Below are 17163 nucleotides of genomic sequence, written 5' to 3' on the forward strand. Positions count from 1 at the left end.
GATGGAAGACTCAAGAAATGATTAACAGATTTCAGGCATGTCACAGTCATTTCTGGGGAGGACCACATTTGGGCTGTACTTTTATAAGCAATAAAATCTGTAAAGCAACCTAATAAGCTATAGAACAGAACAAAAGGAAGTGAAGTTGCTGAAGAAAACTACTTTGTAATTCTTGTAAGTAAAGTGGGCAGGGACAGTCATCCAAGAATAGCAGGGATGGGGAGGCAGGAGAAGGAGGGAAAGAATAAGAGACAGAGACTCTCCTCTTACATATCCTCTCTCACAAATATACTTGTCCAGATTTCTCCCCGATGCAGAGGAGGAACACCTAGCAAGAGTGTCTTCCACACACCTCTGCTGATGGTATTTATTGAATGTGTACTATGTGCAGAGTACTGTATTAAGCGTTTGGGGGAGTACAAAACAATAGAGTTGGTAGTCATGATTCCTGCCCATTAGGCATTTGTAGCCTAAAGGATCTCTAGACCTATAGAGCTCTCCTTATGCTGGACTTGAAAAGCTGCTGCTACTCCTCTCCCAGGTTTCTAGCACTTGGGGACTGTATGGAAAATGACCTTCAGAGAGAAGCAGCAGTGTATCCCCTTCAGTCTAGAGCAGGAACAAGGATTTGGGCAAAACAGAGGTAGGGGTTGAGCATTATCACTGGGTTTTTCTCCTCTCCATTCCCTGCTGTGAGCAGATGTTCTGCAGGCCACACAGGAACTCACAAGGGGCTGTGAGTTTGATATGCATGATGCTTTTAGCCTTTCATCTCTAGTACCTGACTTAAATTGACCCTGACTTTATACAGATAATTATAAATGTTGTGACCTATTTTCACTTGCCCATGAAAATCAAACTAGTGGTTTTTAATCAGTCAATTTAACCTGGTTTTAGAAAGGAACTATCTTGTGTGGGGAAGCAACACCATGGTTTGACATTAAAAGAATGATGAAAATCAGTCATTTTTAGAAGCTAGGAACAGGATTAAGAATTTTGCCTTAGCTGACATTTAGCTGGGGCTGATTGACAGAGGAGTAAATTGTGGTATCGGTCCCTTCCCAGTTCTCCTAGGCTTTGCTCCCTTCAGTTTATACCACATGTTGCTCCCTTGATTACTCTTTTGGAAAATCTGTGAAGATCAGTAATTGCTCTCTAATACCAATTAAAAATGTTAATCTCCAAATCAGAACACGTATTCATCAATTTTAAGGGGAAACAAACTGTGGAAAAAATTTAAGTTACTGAAATAAACTTAGTTTTCCTTATTTTATCATTACTAGTGACTTCTTCATGGAGAGCACCTTGTCATGTTAAAGAAAATTCTTACTCCAGTACCAGCTCTGAAATGTTACGCACCGTGCTTATGCACGCAGACCATTTCGTTACTCTATAATGGTATCCTATAATCGAGCAGGCTCATGTTGTCCACTGAACTTTCCCTAATTCCCTAATGAAATCCTAGTCAAAATGCATAGTGAAAATATGTATTATGGGAAAACCGAGTGTGGTCTAGAGGGAAATTGTAAAAATCCATTAAAAATATTACTCTGCATGCTCACATGATGCAACTACTTTAAGTAGAAGCACTGAACACCCTGTGGTTTGTTTGGCTATGGTTTTTCCTTTCTATTGTGGAACTTAGAAACATTTCAGGAAATGAAATTTTAAAAATAAATGCTTAGTTTAATATTTCTGCCTTCGGGTTTAGATCCAGACTTCAGGCCACTCAGTAAATTTCCAGACTCTTTCAAGAAGCCAATATCAAGTATGTAGACATATGTTATCCTTTGGTTATCTGCATGCTGTGGATGAATAGTAAGGGATAACCATCCTGCAGTATCTAGGTCTGTGATCTTTGGAAGCTTTCAGATGCGTAGCTTTCCTAGGATTTCCATCAATTAATTGGAGTTACAGTGACTTCTACCAGTGTAAAAATGATACTTTTTATTTGGAAGGTTATCATCTCACTGATGCCCATAATATATGCATATTATATAATATGCACATTTCTTTAAACCAATGCATTTCATGTAGTGCTGTTCTTTAGAGTTTCTCAGGAACTTCAGGAAGTGGAGCATGTAGCATACAGTGCTTGCTGTCCACATTCTGCAATAACCACACATTTGTTCATAAGTACAAGAGAAGAGTATTCACTATTTAAAGACCTTTTTTAAGCTTTAACTTCATGTTACTTACAGATGGCTGTTTTCCATGTAAAAAATGTGCTTTATCCTTTACTTGGGTATATTTATGGAGTTTGGAGAACATAAAACTTTTATGCTTATGTCTTGAAATTTATTTCCTTTTCTTTGGATTCCTGAATCCAAATATTTTTAAATGATTTTTAGGCTTTCCTTTGACTTTCAAAATATTCTACAATGTTTTATACTCCTGCCTTTTGTTTCAGACCAAGACTACAAGCTTAACAAACAGTCAGAAACTTTTAGGGAACAAAGTCACGGTATGTGTCTTTCTTTTGCTTCACTTGTTGAAATCATGGCCCCCAACTCCCATTCCATATGACATCATTTGTTATACTGTGTGTGTTTAACTGGGCACTCAGCATGACATAAGAGTCCACTTGAATGCAGTGTATTCCCCCCAGAACTGTTGCATTCCCTTCCTAAGTACCAATTAATAAAGGTACCACTTCTCACTTGGGTGGAAGGTAACGGGGCACTTTCAGATTTTCAGCAGCTCCTGACTCCTCTGACGGTGCACTCAGGTAGCTGTCTCACCTGTTTATTTACCTTTTGTAATGGGCCCTGTTTGTTCACCGCTACTCAGAAAAAGACCGTCTCTTCTTCTTCTTGTAGATTTCTACAAGGAATCCCTCAAACACTGCCACTTTCCAAATGTTTGGTTGTTGTGTCTCTTTAAAAAACAAGATTTAAAACTTGTAATCTGTTGAAGAATGGTATGGATTTCACTGAATTTGGGGGCGTAAATGTCCTTGTGGTAAAAGTGCATTAAAATCTAGTTAATGTGATTATTTTTTTGATTACACTAACTTTTCATCTTCATCCTTAGTCCCCCCGTCCACAACCAAACTTCAAGAATGGTCTGATCAGAAAACACAAATACGGAATAGATTACAAAGTAGGTGAACAATTATTGTTTGTTATTGAACTGCATAAAAGTTTGCATGCTTGGTTTTTGTGGCATATGGTAAGATTTGGATCTGTGCACAGGGCGATGCTAAATAAACAACCACCCTAAAGTCTTAAAATGCCAACTTAAAGTCCAGGTAAAAATTGTACCACGGAGCAAAAAAATACAGGTGACAAACAGAAACTCTGCTTGGCTAATTGGTGGAGTTAAGTTGGTCATCAGAAGGAAGTCAGGTACACATGGGTAATTAGGTGTGGCAAAATATAATTTGAAAAACTTCTTGGAGGGGGTGCCAAAGTTAGTAACAAACCATTCTTCAAATATATCGAAAGCAGAAAGCCAGCTAAGAAATCAGAAGGGGCCCTTGACAATCATGTTGTACAAGAAGCTCTCAGGAGGTAACCGATAGGTTCCATTCATTTTTTTATTTTAATTTTTACTGATTGTGTTAAAAGAGGTTCTTTGCCTAAATTATTCTTTGTAACAGAGCAGAGGAACATGATCTTACTGTGATGAACACACACAATATTTTATTTAAGACCAAATAAACTAGACCTTGAGAGTTCTGAAGAAACTCAGGTGGGGAGTTTCCAGAATTCCTGGTGAGAGAATGTGCCAGCTACTGTAGAGATTGTCTTGTCTTACACTGTTGAGTCACATCCGACCCATAGCGACTTCATGGACACATCTTTCCTAGAATGCTCCACCTTGCATCTGCAATGATTTTGGTAGTACATCCACAGGGTTTTCTTAATAAAAATACGGAAGTGGTTTACTGTTGCCTTCTTCTGCCCAATAAACTTAATTCTCTGCCCTCGACCCTCTCCCGTGGTGCTGCTGCCCAGCACGAGTGAGTTTTGACTTGTATCGATTGCCTTCCACTTGCTAGCCACTACCCAAGCTAGGAATAGAATGATTATGCCTCTGCTTGACTCTCTCTCCCATAGCCGAGACTGTTAGTATACTAGAAGCTCTCCAGGTGCGATCCTGAGAAGGGGATTGTCCAAATAGCCACTATAAATAAAAGGGCAAACTGCTGGATTGCCCATGTAACTCCCATATGTAAGCGTTCTATAGCTAATAGAAATTTTAGGCCAGCATCTCACTTTTATATCTGCCTAGTTAATTTAATCAATAAGTTATAGGATCACTGAGCACTTTGAACAACATTACCTGTTGGGGAAAAAACATGATTTCTATAAATGGTAACTATGTTTCAGGCATCCCCTGCTCAGTAAACACATCAGTGGAGAAGAATCACCGGATGAAACATTCAGATTTTCAGAAAGGTCTTCACAATGGTCCACACCAAAACTTTTTAAAAATGCTGATTAAACATTCAATATTTTCCTGACTGAAAGATAGGAAACAGAGTAGGGTAAAAAGACCACTTTTCAGGGTGGAAAAATGGAAAAAGTGGTATTTCCCATGAATCACTGACAATAGTAGTCATGGTATTTATTGAATGCCTACTGAAAGCAATGCACCATACTAAGTGCTTGCAGAGTACACATTTTCCCATCCTTTGGTTGAGAAAAAGAGAGGGGAAGAGATTAATTTCTGCATGTGCTGACCCATTGTTCTGCCCCTATCTCCCCTCTTTTCCCTTCCCTTTCCCCTCCTCCTCTCCCCTTCTCTCTCCTCTACTGGCAACCACAGCTGTTACTGTTGAAGCAGCTGCACAGCTTAGTGTCATCAAATTACACTGTGGGCAGCCTTATGTAATATTAGGTATCTCGTGAGGGCACCATAAAATCAAGTAACCCTGTGCTGCTCTATGTGTGTGTGTGTGTGTCTGTGTGTGTGTTGGGTGCAGAGGGGAAAGATGGGCAGGGGAAGGGAGTCATGGTTTTAAACCAGCTCAGGCACTTTTGAGCAGATGTGCATAGGTATGAGTTAGGGAAATCAAGTACTTAAATTCATATTGAAGTAAGCTATGATGGTGTGTTTTTGTACCACCTGCTCAAAAATTTCATTTTGTTCAAAGTCATTTGGTTCAATGTATGACGACAGCAAAAACCTGATTATTTTCAAAAAGGGGATGAATAACAAAACCAAAAGTCTAATTTTACCTCTTTATAAAGCCATGATATAGCTCAACTTGGAAACTGAATGCAGTTCTCCTTGCTGCAGTTTGCGAAAGACATAACAGAGGTGGAGATGGTAGAGTGATTGATAACCAAGATGATCAGAGAAGAGAGAAACTTCTCTGTGAGGATAGCCTCAAAAAGATTAGGACTCTTGTCTGAAAGACAAAAGCTGAGGAGAGACATGGTTGAAGTTTTCAAAATTATGAAGAGTTTGGATAGGCAAATGCACAACCTTCTGTTTACCATGTCTTACAACACTAAGATGAACATCCATTGAAGCTTGTAGGTCGTGATAGTAATAGTATCTATTAAGAACCTACTGTGCACAAGACACTGTCCTAAACACTGTGAAACAGTACAGTGGGGAGAATTGCAGGCCCTAGATCCCACACAGAGCTCCTACCGAAAGAAACAAAAGGAACACTTCTTAACCAGCTGGTAGGTGAGCAAATGGGATTTGCTATGACCAGAAATCGGGCAGGCCAAAAATATCAATAGATTCAGGAGCAGTTTGAATAAATTTAAGGAGAAGTCTCCATAATTATTTTACTAGAGGGGCCTGTTCAATTTGGTGAACTTAAGCATGTTTCATAATCCCAATTTCTGCCTACTAATTACTAGAAGATATAAAAAAATACAATGAGGGTTATGACCTTAGTGATCTCTGATAAAATAAAAGTAATAATAGTCTGAGTAAGAACTATTAACAGTTGATGAGTTATCCCAGTCTAGACTCATTTTGATGACAATCTAGCAAATTTATAATTACCTCATCATATTTGCCTTCTGGCCAAAAGTTGGATAACTACTTTGGCCTAGCAGTGCCTTCCCTGTTCATTTATTCCAGCCTGATCCTGATTGTATGCTAGTTTAAAAGGCTAAATCCAGTTGTTGATCATCTCACCTTATACCCAGGGACATAACCCCTGTCTTTTTGTGAGATTATTCAGTACTTAGCCATCTTTATAATTTTTGGTTGAAATGAGAAGCAATGGGGGTAAAAAAGAACTAGTGATTTTCATCTAAAAAAAGTATTCTAATAGATTGTATTCCCAAACTCAATTCATCCCCCTCTTCTCCCCACCCCACCCTTTTTTTTCTTGCAGCTTCCAAGACTTTAATGCAGGAACATTTTTCAGATGGTACAGTACATCATTAATTTCATTGTATTTTACTGTTTCTCTTGTTCCCTTCCTCTTCTCTAACTTAGTATCCCAGAAATTGTATACTACAATTAGTACTGGATCCAGCACAAATTCCACACCAGCTATTGGCCAGTTGATTTTTATCTTCCTCTTTGTCACTTGATGTGATTTTGCTGTTCTTAGATATCCAAATTCAGATACTAACTGATGAACTTTCTTTCTCAATCTTGTCAATAGATGATAGCCATTATAAATTAAATGTTGGAAACAAGCTGTCATCACATGTCCAGAAAAGTAAGTGTACTCCTTTAACTACCATAAAGGCAAAATTTGTAGGTGCTTCTTTTTGATGGATCTTGTCTACGGATTTATGAAACAATTATTCTAGACTTGTGTAGAATCCCCTATCAATCAGTTAGTGGTATTTAATGATAGCTTACTGTGTGCAAAGCACTGCACTAAACGCTTGAGAGAGTACACTATGAGTTGGTAGAGCGTTCCCTATCCACAATAAGCTGCTTAACTCCCCTCTTTTTTAAGGCCCACAAGGGCACCCTGCCCTCCACCCCATCAACCCCACACCCAACATCCATTCACTCAGGAAGCAAAAACGACTTATCTTCTGAGATGCTGCCACTTAGTATTTGTGTTTACAAATGCATATTTAAGATCCAGTTAGTCCCGCAAAGCTTTGATCATTTTTGAAATCCTCTGTTGGTGGCATATTTTTAAATGTGGTCATGTTTGTTTTTATATGCACTCCTGTAAAAATGTTTTAAAAAATAACTTCTACTGTACCTAATTGAGCATCTCTTGATCCACTAAAATCTAGTCTATGATGTCCATTGTAATTATTAATCCTCTCGGAAATATCTATGAACATACAATGTAGTGCTAATTTCACTTCATTCTTTGGTGAGTTTATTGGCATTTTCATACCAACGTTCTACATTTTTGAACCCGTCTAATTTGGTATCCCCTTTTAATGTGTTAGGCTTCTAGTGCTGCAGCAGATAAAATATTGAAGTGAAAATCTTTGGTCTGTGTGTCTGCACATTCCACCTGATTAATTTGGTCAGCCAAGAAATTAAAATGGCACTTGTAAAGTTTAATGCTGTTATCAATCAGTCATTTTTCACTGAGTATGAGAGCTGTAACTATGCCTTTTTATCTCTATCATTTTGTAGCGGAACCAACTGGACAGTCCAAGGAAAGAACCTCTGCTAAGATATGGCTTTGGGTGATAGTAATAGCAGTGATACTAGTTGCTTGTGTCCTAGGTCTCTGGTACAAGTTTATGCCCGAATCATCACTAAGTGGAGAAATCACTGCTGTGCAAAGATTCCAGTTCCAAATGAAACAACTTATGAATAAATACCCAAGTCAGGATGAAAAGTTGTGGAAGAGGAGTCAAATATTTCTTGAAAAACATCTCAACAGTTCCCACCCTCGACTTCAGCCTGCCATCTTGCTGCTCACTGCTGCCAGAGATGCCGAAGAAGTGCTCAGGTGCCTGAGTGAACGGATTGCAGATGCATACTCTTCCTTCTTCAGCGTTAGTGCCATCCGGATAGACGGGGCCGGCAAAGCTGCTCAGGACAGCAATGTTGTCAAGATGGAGATGGACTCTCAACTAAATGACGGGTTCAAGAATGGCAAGAAGGCAGCTGTGGTGCATCGATTTGAGTCACTCCCTGCAGGCTCCACCCTAATCTTCTACAAGTACTGCGACCATGAGAACGCGGCCTTCAAGGAGGTGGCCCTGGTGCTGACGGTCCTGCTGGAGGAGGAGGAGACGCTGGGGACCAGCCCAGACCTAAAGGAGATCGAGGAGAAAGTGAGGGATTTCCTCAAGGTCAAGTTCACTAATTCAGACACCCCCAACTCCTACAATCACATGGACTCTGACAAATTGAGTGGACTGTGGAGTCGCATCTCCCACCTGGTACTGCCAGTCCAGCCTGAAAATGCTCTGAAGAGCGGGTCCTGTTTATAAGATGTGGGAGGAATAGAAAGGAAAGCAAGATTTGGGTTTGGAAACATTTCATATCCTCTCACCTGAGGCGAGTCAGTGCTCATTGTGCACGAACTATTTTTCTTTCCACAGAAATGAAAGTTCTAATTAATGTAAGCACGAGACATTCATCCCCTAAATCACTTACTCATGGTCTATGGGTGAGAGAAGATCTTTCCTCTGTGATTTCTTTCCAGATTTGCGGTTATTGCTGTCCTGAATAAGGTTCTTTTGGGAGCGTGAGTTGCGGGCGATACAACCTTTTGGAATTCTAGGGCAGAATTACTATTGGTTTGAGTGTGGTACTAGAAGCAGACTTTTAAACATCCACAACAAAGTTGTTTTGGGAGTGTGGGTATTGGACAGTACAGTCTTTTTGAATTCTAAAGGAGAATCATTATTGGTTTGTGTGTGGTATTAGACAGACTTTTTTCCATCATCCTCTAACCTTCTAGTTTAGGTATCTCTTCCAAGGCTTACTGATTTGTAAAATAGTGTGGAAGGAACACTCCCTTACCCCAAAGTATCTAAGCGTGTTTTATCGCTTGCCCTTCCTATCACAAAGTGAGTCTCAGTTCCCTGTCTACCTTTTTTTAGTATATCAGAAATAATAGACACCTCCTAATTTAAGGGAGTCTTGCACAAGGTAAGATTACAATAAGCCATTGACACCTAGGTGAGCTCTTAGTATTTAGAAAGCCCATGTTCCTTCCGTGAGTGAAATGTTTGCTTAAGACATCTAGTCTCAAAAAATATCTTTTCGCAGAAGGAATTCCTGATCCTGCATTAAGATTTTACTGAACACCCCTAGTCAAATCTATCTGATCAGTCTTAATACACTTGCTTCTCCATTCCCTACCTTCTAAAAAAGGTGGGTTAGATTTTGTCAGATATTAGGGCAAGTTCTAGGACTTCAAATTTAAAAAAGAAAAGCAGATTTTTGCAGAAGGAAATCCTTTGCTTACTTGGTGTTGCAGTTCTGAAAGAGAAATTGACATATCTGTAATACTTTTCCTTCCAAGTCCTCTAATAAGCTTTGTGAAGTCATTTAGAGATTTACTATGCACAAGTTAACTTCTTTCTGAGTGCCTCATGCCAAAAAAGTAAAATTTATCGAAGTTGAATTGAAAAAGTGTATTAATATACTTTAGATGCAAAACTCAATAGAAATATATATATATATATGTATATATATACACAGCACTTGGATCTCTCAAGTCCTGATGTTTCTTCTTAATTCTTATAATTTGGAGCCATGTAGATTTTTCTGTGTTCATAGAACTAGAAAGGTCCTTGTCCCTTTGATAAGTGAAATAGTTCTTGCCAAAATACCAGAAATAGATAGCTTCATCTTTTTATCTGATGTTCTTCTAATATTGGAGAATAGTTCAGTTCCTCCATGTTGAAACAGCCCATATCCATAAATGATTCTCCCCAATTAAAACATATTTTCCAGGATTAAAAGTCAGATCATTATATCATTTTACACAGATGACCAAAACAGCTGGGTGATGAAATGCTTTTATTTTATACATACGAAATGTTGGGTGGAGAAGTAAATATGTTTATAGTAAATATTTCACTGACCAAACAATTTTTAAGTGATTAAAATGCTAATTACTGTACCTTTTGGAAACAAGTGAGCAAGCAATTTGTAAATTACTTAAAAGTATTTTAGTAATTTAAATAAAATTTACTTTCCTGGATTTTTGTTTTAAGGATGTGGATTTTGAATTTAACGACTAGAAATTTTTTAACTGAAGCTGTTGATTTATGTAATTTCCCCAGATGACTCTTGTTAGAATAGCTGAAGCTATTAAAGTAGGGTGGGTCCCTCACTTACACACTATTAATTTCTCTAAGGCATTGTGGTTGGGAAGAGAGGAGCCATGAACTTCCTGTTACTCCCAGAGGTTTTGGACTGTACTGTTTCTGCAGCTGCTCCCAGGTTTGCTTGATAATCAAGTATAGTGACATATTCTACGAACACGCATATAAAACAGGTCTTTTTAACTGCCATTTAGTTAGCTCGCAGTTCAGTAAGGAAGTTAGTATTTATGCATAGTTGTCGTTTGTTATTTGAAGACACCACCGACAGTGTGTTTTTGTGTGTGTGTGGATGACAAGTATTTAAGGGATTTTACTGAAGTGACTAGACTAGTGACTAGACTGCTTTAGTCCCTTTACTTTAAAAGCAGTAAGATATAAGGATAAAGAAAATGGAAGTCAGATCTTGCTTTATAACTTTGGAAATGTCATTTAAGTTCTGATCTCTGGTAATTGTGTTCAACAGCTGCCAGCCCCAGGGAAAGCAGCAAGGTGGGTTACTTACTGGTTACTTTGTGGAAGTCCCATTCAATCACCCCATTTAAACTGCTACAGTTTTGTATTTATCTAGAACCTCCCTTTTGCTACCTAGTTTCAGAGACCTCTGCTCCTTGAAACAAACCATGAGATAATTGTTTTTTATGTATTATTTGGCATTTGTTAAGAACTCCCAATGTGCAAAGCACTGCACTAAGCACTCTGGAAAGAAACAAGGATATTAATTCAGACAGTTCCCGACCCACAAGAACCCACTGTCTGAAGTGGGGTGGGGGGAAAGGGATGATTTAAGGAGACCTCAGGAAATAGGATGAGGCAGGAGACTAGAGTTCTGTTTCCAGTTTTGGCTCAACTGGAAGTGTGAACTGTGTAAACCACTTCTGGATGTCAGAAGTGAAGATGTGTATAGCATTGTGGCAGCATTTACAGAAGCCTGCAGTCATCAAGGAGGCATCTGACTGCGGGGAGGTCTTTCCCCGCTCTGTTACTGGTGTGGAGGTGGTTACTGAGTGCATCCACACCTGACGCAATGGCAGAGGAAAGTAGCTACACTAACATAGTTTACACTTTTGTGGTCAGCCTTCAGGTACTACAAAAGGGTGCAACTGGCCATGACCTCCCCAGTTCAACGCCAAGTAGTTAAGGACATAAACACCATTACTTAGTTAAACCATAATCCACCAGCCTGATATTCTATCTCCCTTCTGTGGCAACAGGATGCTGGAGAATAACACATCTGTGTCACTACCAACTTGACACATTGAGAATAATAATAAATGATTATGGTATTTGGTAAGTGCTTACTATGTGCAAAGCACTGTTCTAAGCACTGGAATATAGCACCTAATAACTTTTCCTTCTACATGTTGAACTTCCTTTCTAGTAACTTGTCCATGAATTTATTCAACTCCAGTTGAAGCTACTGCAATTTCCTGCCTGCAGAACTTCCGAGGTAACAGTGAAGAAGTTTATCACCCAGTGGGTAAAAAATGGTTTTCTTTTGTTTGTTTTGAATCACCTGCCTTCAAGGTTTGATGGGGCCTCTCTCATCTAAACCTTGTTGGATCTGTTGAATGATTCTGCATTTAGCCTGTTCAGTCTTCGTAATTTTGTTCATTTTACCTGAACTTCTAAAATGGTATATTTTAATAGTCTCCAAAACTTAAAAATGCAAGGTGTATGTGTATAACTTCCTTTCAGCATATCAAATAGATCCTTTCAGTAGATCAAGTCTCAGTATTAAATCTGATTTAATGCTGATATATGTGTAAACCACCCTATTTCAAAAGCACTGAAAGTGATAAAGGTTTAACTCTTTTAATTTATAGTAATTTGTACATTGCCTATAGGTTAACTTAATCAGGCCAAATCAGAACTCACCACCTATAAAATTAATGTCAATTATTTTATTACTGAAAGGAAACATTATTTTGGCATTTTTAAAAGCATTACCTTCATAACTTACAATCAATGTCACACTCTGGGCAACCTGATGAAAAAATTTACAACTGAGACATTCTCTCAGGCTGGAAATTCAGATACTGTTGATATTAATCTTAACGCTGTCCCTAATTTTTAATAGTAGCAATAATAGTATTATTGGAATGGCTACTGAGAACAGTGCTCTCTACTAAACCCAGAGGAAAGTAAAAGAGAAAAAGCACAAGGAACAGGAACTATGTCTAATTATTTCCACCTTTGTATTCTCTCCCAGAGAGAATACAGTGCTGGGTGTACAGTAAGCACTTAATAAATACTTTCACTTAAATACTATAAAATGAAGATATATATGAAGATATATACATATATATCTTCATTTTATATTTTAGAAAACCGGTAGATAATCGTGTATATGTTTTTCCAGTGAGTGAGCTATTAAATAGTTCTTCAGTATTCAATTTGTTTAGTTCACAGATCTGGTCCAGAGTATTATACTGAACTCCCAGGAAAACAATTACACATGGCTGAAAAACCACAATGAGGCCAAAATGATCAGGGATGGTATAAATGCAAACACTTCCAAGGGGGCTAAATCTGCCGAGGTCCCAAGTAAACTTGTGTATTTTTAGCACACCCCTCCATACTTTTGAACCACCCCCCCAAATATGGGAAAATAGAATAAAAAAGCAACTCACTTGTTAAAATCTTGCAACCTTTGTATAGAAGTAGTATGTGTGCAAGTACTGTTCAAAGAAACTGGCAGAAGTTTCTGGGGGTGTGGGGTGGGGAATAAGACAACTTGAAAAGCTTTAAAGTTATCCAGAAGTGTGCTGGAGGATGGGGTAAAACCGAAAGTTGTTAAGATACCTTAATGGAGAACAGCGGCAGTTAGGACCCACAAAGAATACAGACTTTTAATATACTTTGGTTTGTTCTTCCCAGCCAAAATGGAGAAACAAAGTAATTCTGCAGAAAATCCAGGTCAAAAAAACCCCTGATGTTTATCTGTATTATCTGCTTAATCTTTAAATCCTCTAGTTTGTCTTAGGCTGTGGAGGCCTGGCCGTATAATCATAATTGTGGGAATAGCTAGAGCTTCAAAGGTACCTAGTCTAACCCACTGCCCTCAGGCAGGACTGTACTTAGGATCACCCAACAAAGATGAGGATATAATTTTAATACCTCCAGAGAGGAAATTTCATAACCTCTATTGGTAACCCCATTCTGATCCTCATAATTGGGAATATAACCTAAATCCTTCCACTGTAGTCAAACCAGTCTTTTATTCTGCTGATTTAATGGAGAACACTTGGTTAGAGTCATAGATTTAGAGACAATTATTAAATTGCCGCTCAGTCTTATCTTCTTTAAGATCCAGAATCCAAATCTTTAAATTTTTCACTCATAGGCTTTATTTTACAGTTTTTTTGTGACTCCTGGACCCTTCTTCATGGAGCCCTGAACTGGCCAGAGTGTTCTGGTAAGGATCTAACCAGGATTGATAAAAAGGAAGGATTGCCTCACAATTAAGCCTGCCATACTACTACTACTCATGCATCTCTGTGTTAAATTTGCTTTTTAAACAGCCATCAACTTGTAATCTATTTATGCTAACAGAGGGAAGAGGTGGGCCAAAGATGGAAAAAAAACCAAAACTCTAGCTAGGGAAAAGGTGGTAGGCTAGGCCAAGTAGCAGATGACTGATTGATTGAACCTTGAGAGAGCTGCTGTTGCAGGTACAACAATATGAGAAGGTTAAAAGACTTGCAAGTAGATTTTAACATATCTGCTGTGGGTAAGCCATAAAGTAGATAAAATTTATGGATACTTCAGATTGACTTAGGCAGACCATCATTACTTAATTGATGAACTAGACTTTAGACTTTGGCAAAATTGATATTTTATATTACCTATTTTGTATTTGTGGGGTTGGTTTTTCTCTCCTCTTCCCTCCATTTCTCCTTATTAACTTGACCCTTATTGTTTCTGAGAACTACAATTTTTTAGATCAATATTTGAATTCTGATCCTATTTTCTAAATATTGACTACCTATTCCTTCATTATCCAAGCTTAACCTCTGAAGGAGCTTAAATGAAATGGGTACACGAAATCAAACAGGGACCATGTCATCTCTGAAGGAGCTTAAATGAAATGGGTACACGAAATCAAACAGGGACCATGTCATCTCTTAAAGAGGGAACATGATGAATTTTTTTATGGAAGGGGGGAGGTGGAGACACTTCCTGAGAAGAAATAAAAAATAATTTCCAGGTGGAAAAGGTTGGAAGAATTCTGGGAAAGAGAATTTTCTCTCCTGAGTTGGAGCATGGCCATATCGCCAACATTTTCTACCTGTGACGATGATGATTATGCTGAAAAATGATAATCCTAAAAGATCAAGTTCCTTGCTTTATGTCTCCCTATGAAATAATGCATCTGTTTTGCTGTGGTGGGGCTTTAATTCATCAATAACTTGGAAAAAATACTTCAGAAGGACCTGGGTTCTAATCCTGTCTCTGCCACTTGTCTGCTGTGTGACCTTGGGCAAGTCTCTGTGCCTCAGTTACTGTAAAATGGGCATTAAGACTATGAAGCCCCATTGTGGGACATGGAATGTGTCCAGCCTAATTAGCTTGTATCTACCCCAGTGCTTAGTACAGTGTTTGGCACATAGTAAGCACTTAAATACCACAAAAAAGGCTTGAGTTGGTTATATAGGGGTGATTCGGAGAACAATACCTTTTGTAGGGAGACCGTCATATTTCTACTCTATATTTCTCCCAAATTTTGTTCAGCAAGACTGTTGAAACAAACTAGTGCATTCCAAAGGGCAAAGTTTTGCTCCTTAGAAATACTTTTTCTTGCTAGGAATAAAAAGGTTAGCAATAACCAAGCCTGCTCAAAGAGAAAAGGAATAAAATGCAAAAGTGCCAGGGCAGTTCACATCATTTTCCCACAATTACTTCCACCATTTAAACTCTGCAAGACAGCTGTTGAATCACCAGCACCATTTCCTGGAGCACCCAGCTGTACTTCAGAGATTTCCTCTCTGAGACCTAGCCTTCCACAGCCTAGCTTTGGTTACCAGATTATAGAGTAAACACAAACCTAGCCACAGTTTTAAGTGCCAAGGTTGATAAGAGACTTAATTGTGCGTCATTCTCAGCTGCTGTCATTTTTTTTGGTCTTTGGTCTTTGACCGTTCAGCATGAGGTGTACAATCAATAAAAAGGACCCAACATTCCATACTCTCTTGCTGACTATTAGCAAAAAAATAAACCATCTGGTAGGAGAATGTTATTAAAAGTCAGCAAAGCAAAGGTGAACAAGGGTGGAAGAGTGAATGTTCAATACATTGTTCAAGTGGAAAATTGAAGACTTCTAGAGTGATTTCCCCTAAACTGAAAGTAATTTTAAAATCTCAGATGAGATATGCAATTTTAGAGAAACAGGGGTAACAAAATCTAGGAGTTATATATTGGAGTTACTCCAAAGCAGAGTTAAGAGGATAGTTCCTTGCAAAAACAATGCAATTAAAATTAAAAGGTGAAAAGAATCAACAAAAGGTCAAAATCAAGAATCAAGTGGTACAGGAAAAGGTAATTACAAATTAAAAAAGAAAAAGGCAGTGTGGAAGTGAAGTACATGCAAATCTGAGTTTAGCATGTTACATTTCTCAGCCTGTAGAAGGTAATTCCACAAGTCGAATATTTAAATTACCTTTCATCTGATCATTTCCAGTAAAGTTTTCTTTACATGGGATTTTGCAGGAGTGCAATCCCCACATAATAGAAATCGGTTAATAGGTAAAATGACTGACAGGAACTATGAGACCATTTGGTAAACAATTTGGCTGCTTAGAACATTTATCATCATTCATTTCACCTGGTGCAAATAAAAATTGTGTCTCCTTTTGAAACCAATCCTCTCTCCCACTGCTTGCCTACTTTTCAGTTGCCTTAACTCTCTGTGCAGTTTGCTTGGGGTTTCCATTAATGTTGTTGGATTTGTAACTGAATTATTGAGCCATCACTTTCCCTAGCCAACAGGTGGAAACATCCAGTCCTAGAATTCCAGCAGAATTTTCTGTGACTGACATGCCTCAAAGGCAAGTGTGTCTTCTTGCAGGCCTGATACCCAGCTGCCTCTTTTCTATTTTTGGACGGGCAGCATAAAGTTCCAGTCAAGAGAAGAACATTTTCCACTACCTATTAAGGTAGAGAAGATCTGTTCAGTGCAAAATATGATTTAGTTGCTTTTGCTAATGCTCAATTCATCCTTCTACCTTTCCAATTCTTTGCATTCTATGTAAAATGCTGATCCATAATTTGCTGCATGTTTATTACTTTCTAATAGTGATAGTTATGTACTTACTATGGGTCTAGCACTGTGCTAAGTGTAGGGGTAGATATAAGAAAATCAAATCCGTTACCCTGCCCCACAAGGAGTTCCCAGTCTCTTTCGACTTAGCCAAAGCAGCATCAGCACATGAATGAACTCATTTCCAATTTTTCTTGAAGGTGAGTGTTTAGCTAAACTTGATGTCACTCTTCCATTGAAATAAAAGAAGCCACTAGCATAGGGGAGTATACACAAAGTGACTTGAAAGCAGTCAAAACACTGCTTCTTAGTAGTCAGTTCATTTCATAATTATTATACAGTTACACACCTTAAAGCTTTTGGAAGCCCACAAAAATGAATTAACTATCAGGCACTTTCTTTTAATATATCAGCAGACATATGATTTCTTTGCAACTTCTAGTGTCCACATTTTGACTTGGGTTAAATTAACCACAGTTGCTGGTTTTATAATAGGAGCAAGAGAGAAGTAAAGAGGTCTCACGTATACAGGTCAGAGAGTCTGTAATTTCATTGCAATTGGTGATTATTTTCATCTTCTTGTCAGTTCAGCTTAGGCAGGAGCATCGTAAAATAATCCAACAGACTAGAACTGTCATGTAATCTAATGTTTGCGATACCACAGGGATGAGATTTCCTTTGTCCTTTTCATTTCATTTGGCTTTGAAACCCTTC

General features: G+C 38.3%; 2 protein-coding genes across 6 annotated transcripts in view; both read left to right on the forward strand.

The window, feature by feature from the left end:
- The window catches only part of TOR1AIP1 (torsin 1A interacting protein 1), a 20638-nt gene extending 10569 nt beyond the window's left edge, over positions 1-10069 (forward strand). For 2 of the 3 annotated variants that reach the window (XM_029081160.2, XM_029081161.2), the window contains exons 8-13: positions 1712-1768; positions 2411-2464; positions 3034-3102; positions 6311-6346; positions 6587-6643; positions 7537-10069. In XM_029081160.2, coding sequence (XP_028936993.1) covers positions 1712-1768; positions 2411-2464; positions 3034-3102; positions 6311-6346; positions 6587-6643; positions 7537-8345 — 1082 coding nt within the window. In that variant the 3' untranslated portion in view covers positions 8346-10069. The remainder of the gene's footprint in view (positions 1-1711; positions 1769-2410; positions 2465-3033; positions 3103-6310; positions 6347-6586; positions 6644-7536) is intronic. The other variant, XM_029081162.2, reaches the window with a different exon arrangement.
- Positions 10070-10183: 114 nt separating this feature from the next.
- Positions 10184-17163, forward strand: part of CEP350 (centrosomal protein 350) — a 96819-nt gene continuing 89839 nt past the window's right edge. For all 3 annotated transcript variants that reach the window (XM_029081157.2, XM_029081156.2, XM_029081159.2), the window contains exons 1-4: positions 10184-10311; positions 10657-10682; positions 11572-11640; positions 13551-13608. The gene's annotated coding sequence lies outside the window, so the exon portion shown is untranslated. The remainder of the gene's footprint in view (positions 10312-10656; positions 10683-11571; positions 11641-13550; positions 13609-17163) is intronic.

This window comes from Ornithorhynchus anatinus, chromosome 16 (genome assembly GCF_004115215.2).
Source record: "Ornithorhynchus anatinus isolate Pmale09 chromosome 16, mOrnAna1.pri.v4, whole genome shotgun sequence".
Lineage (NCBI taxonomy): Eukaryota > Metazoa > Chordata > Mammalia > Monotremata > Ornithorhynchidae > Ornithorhynchus > Ornithorhynchus anatinus.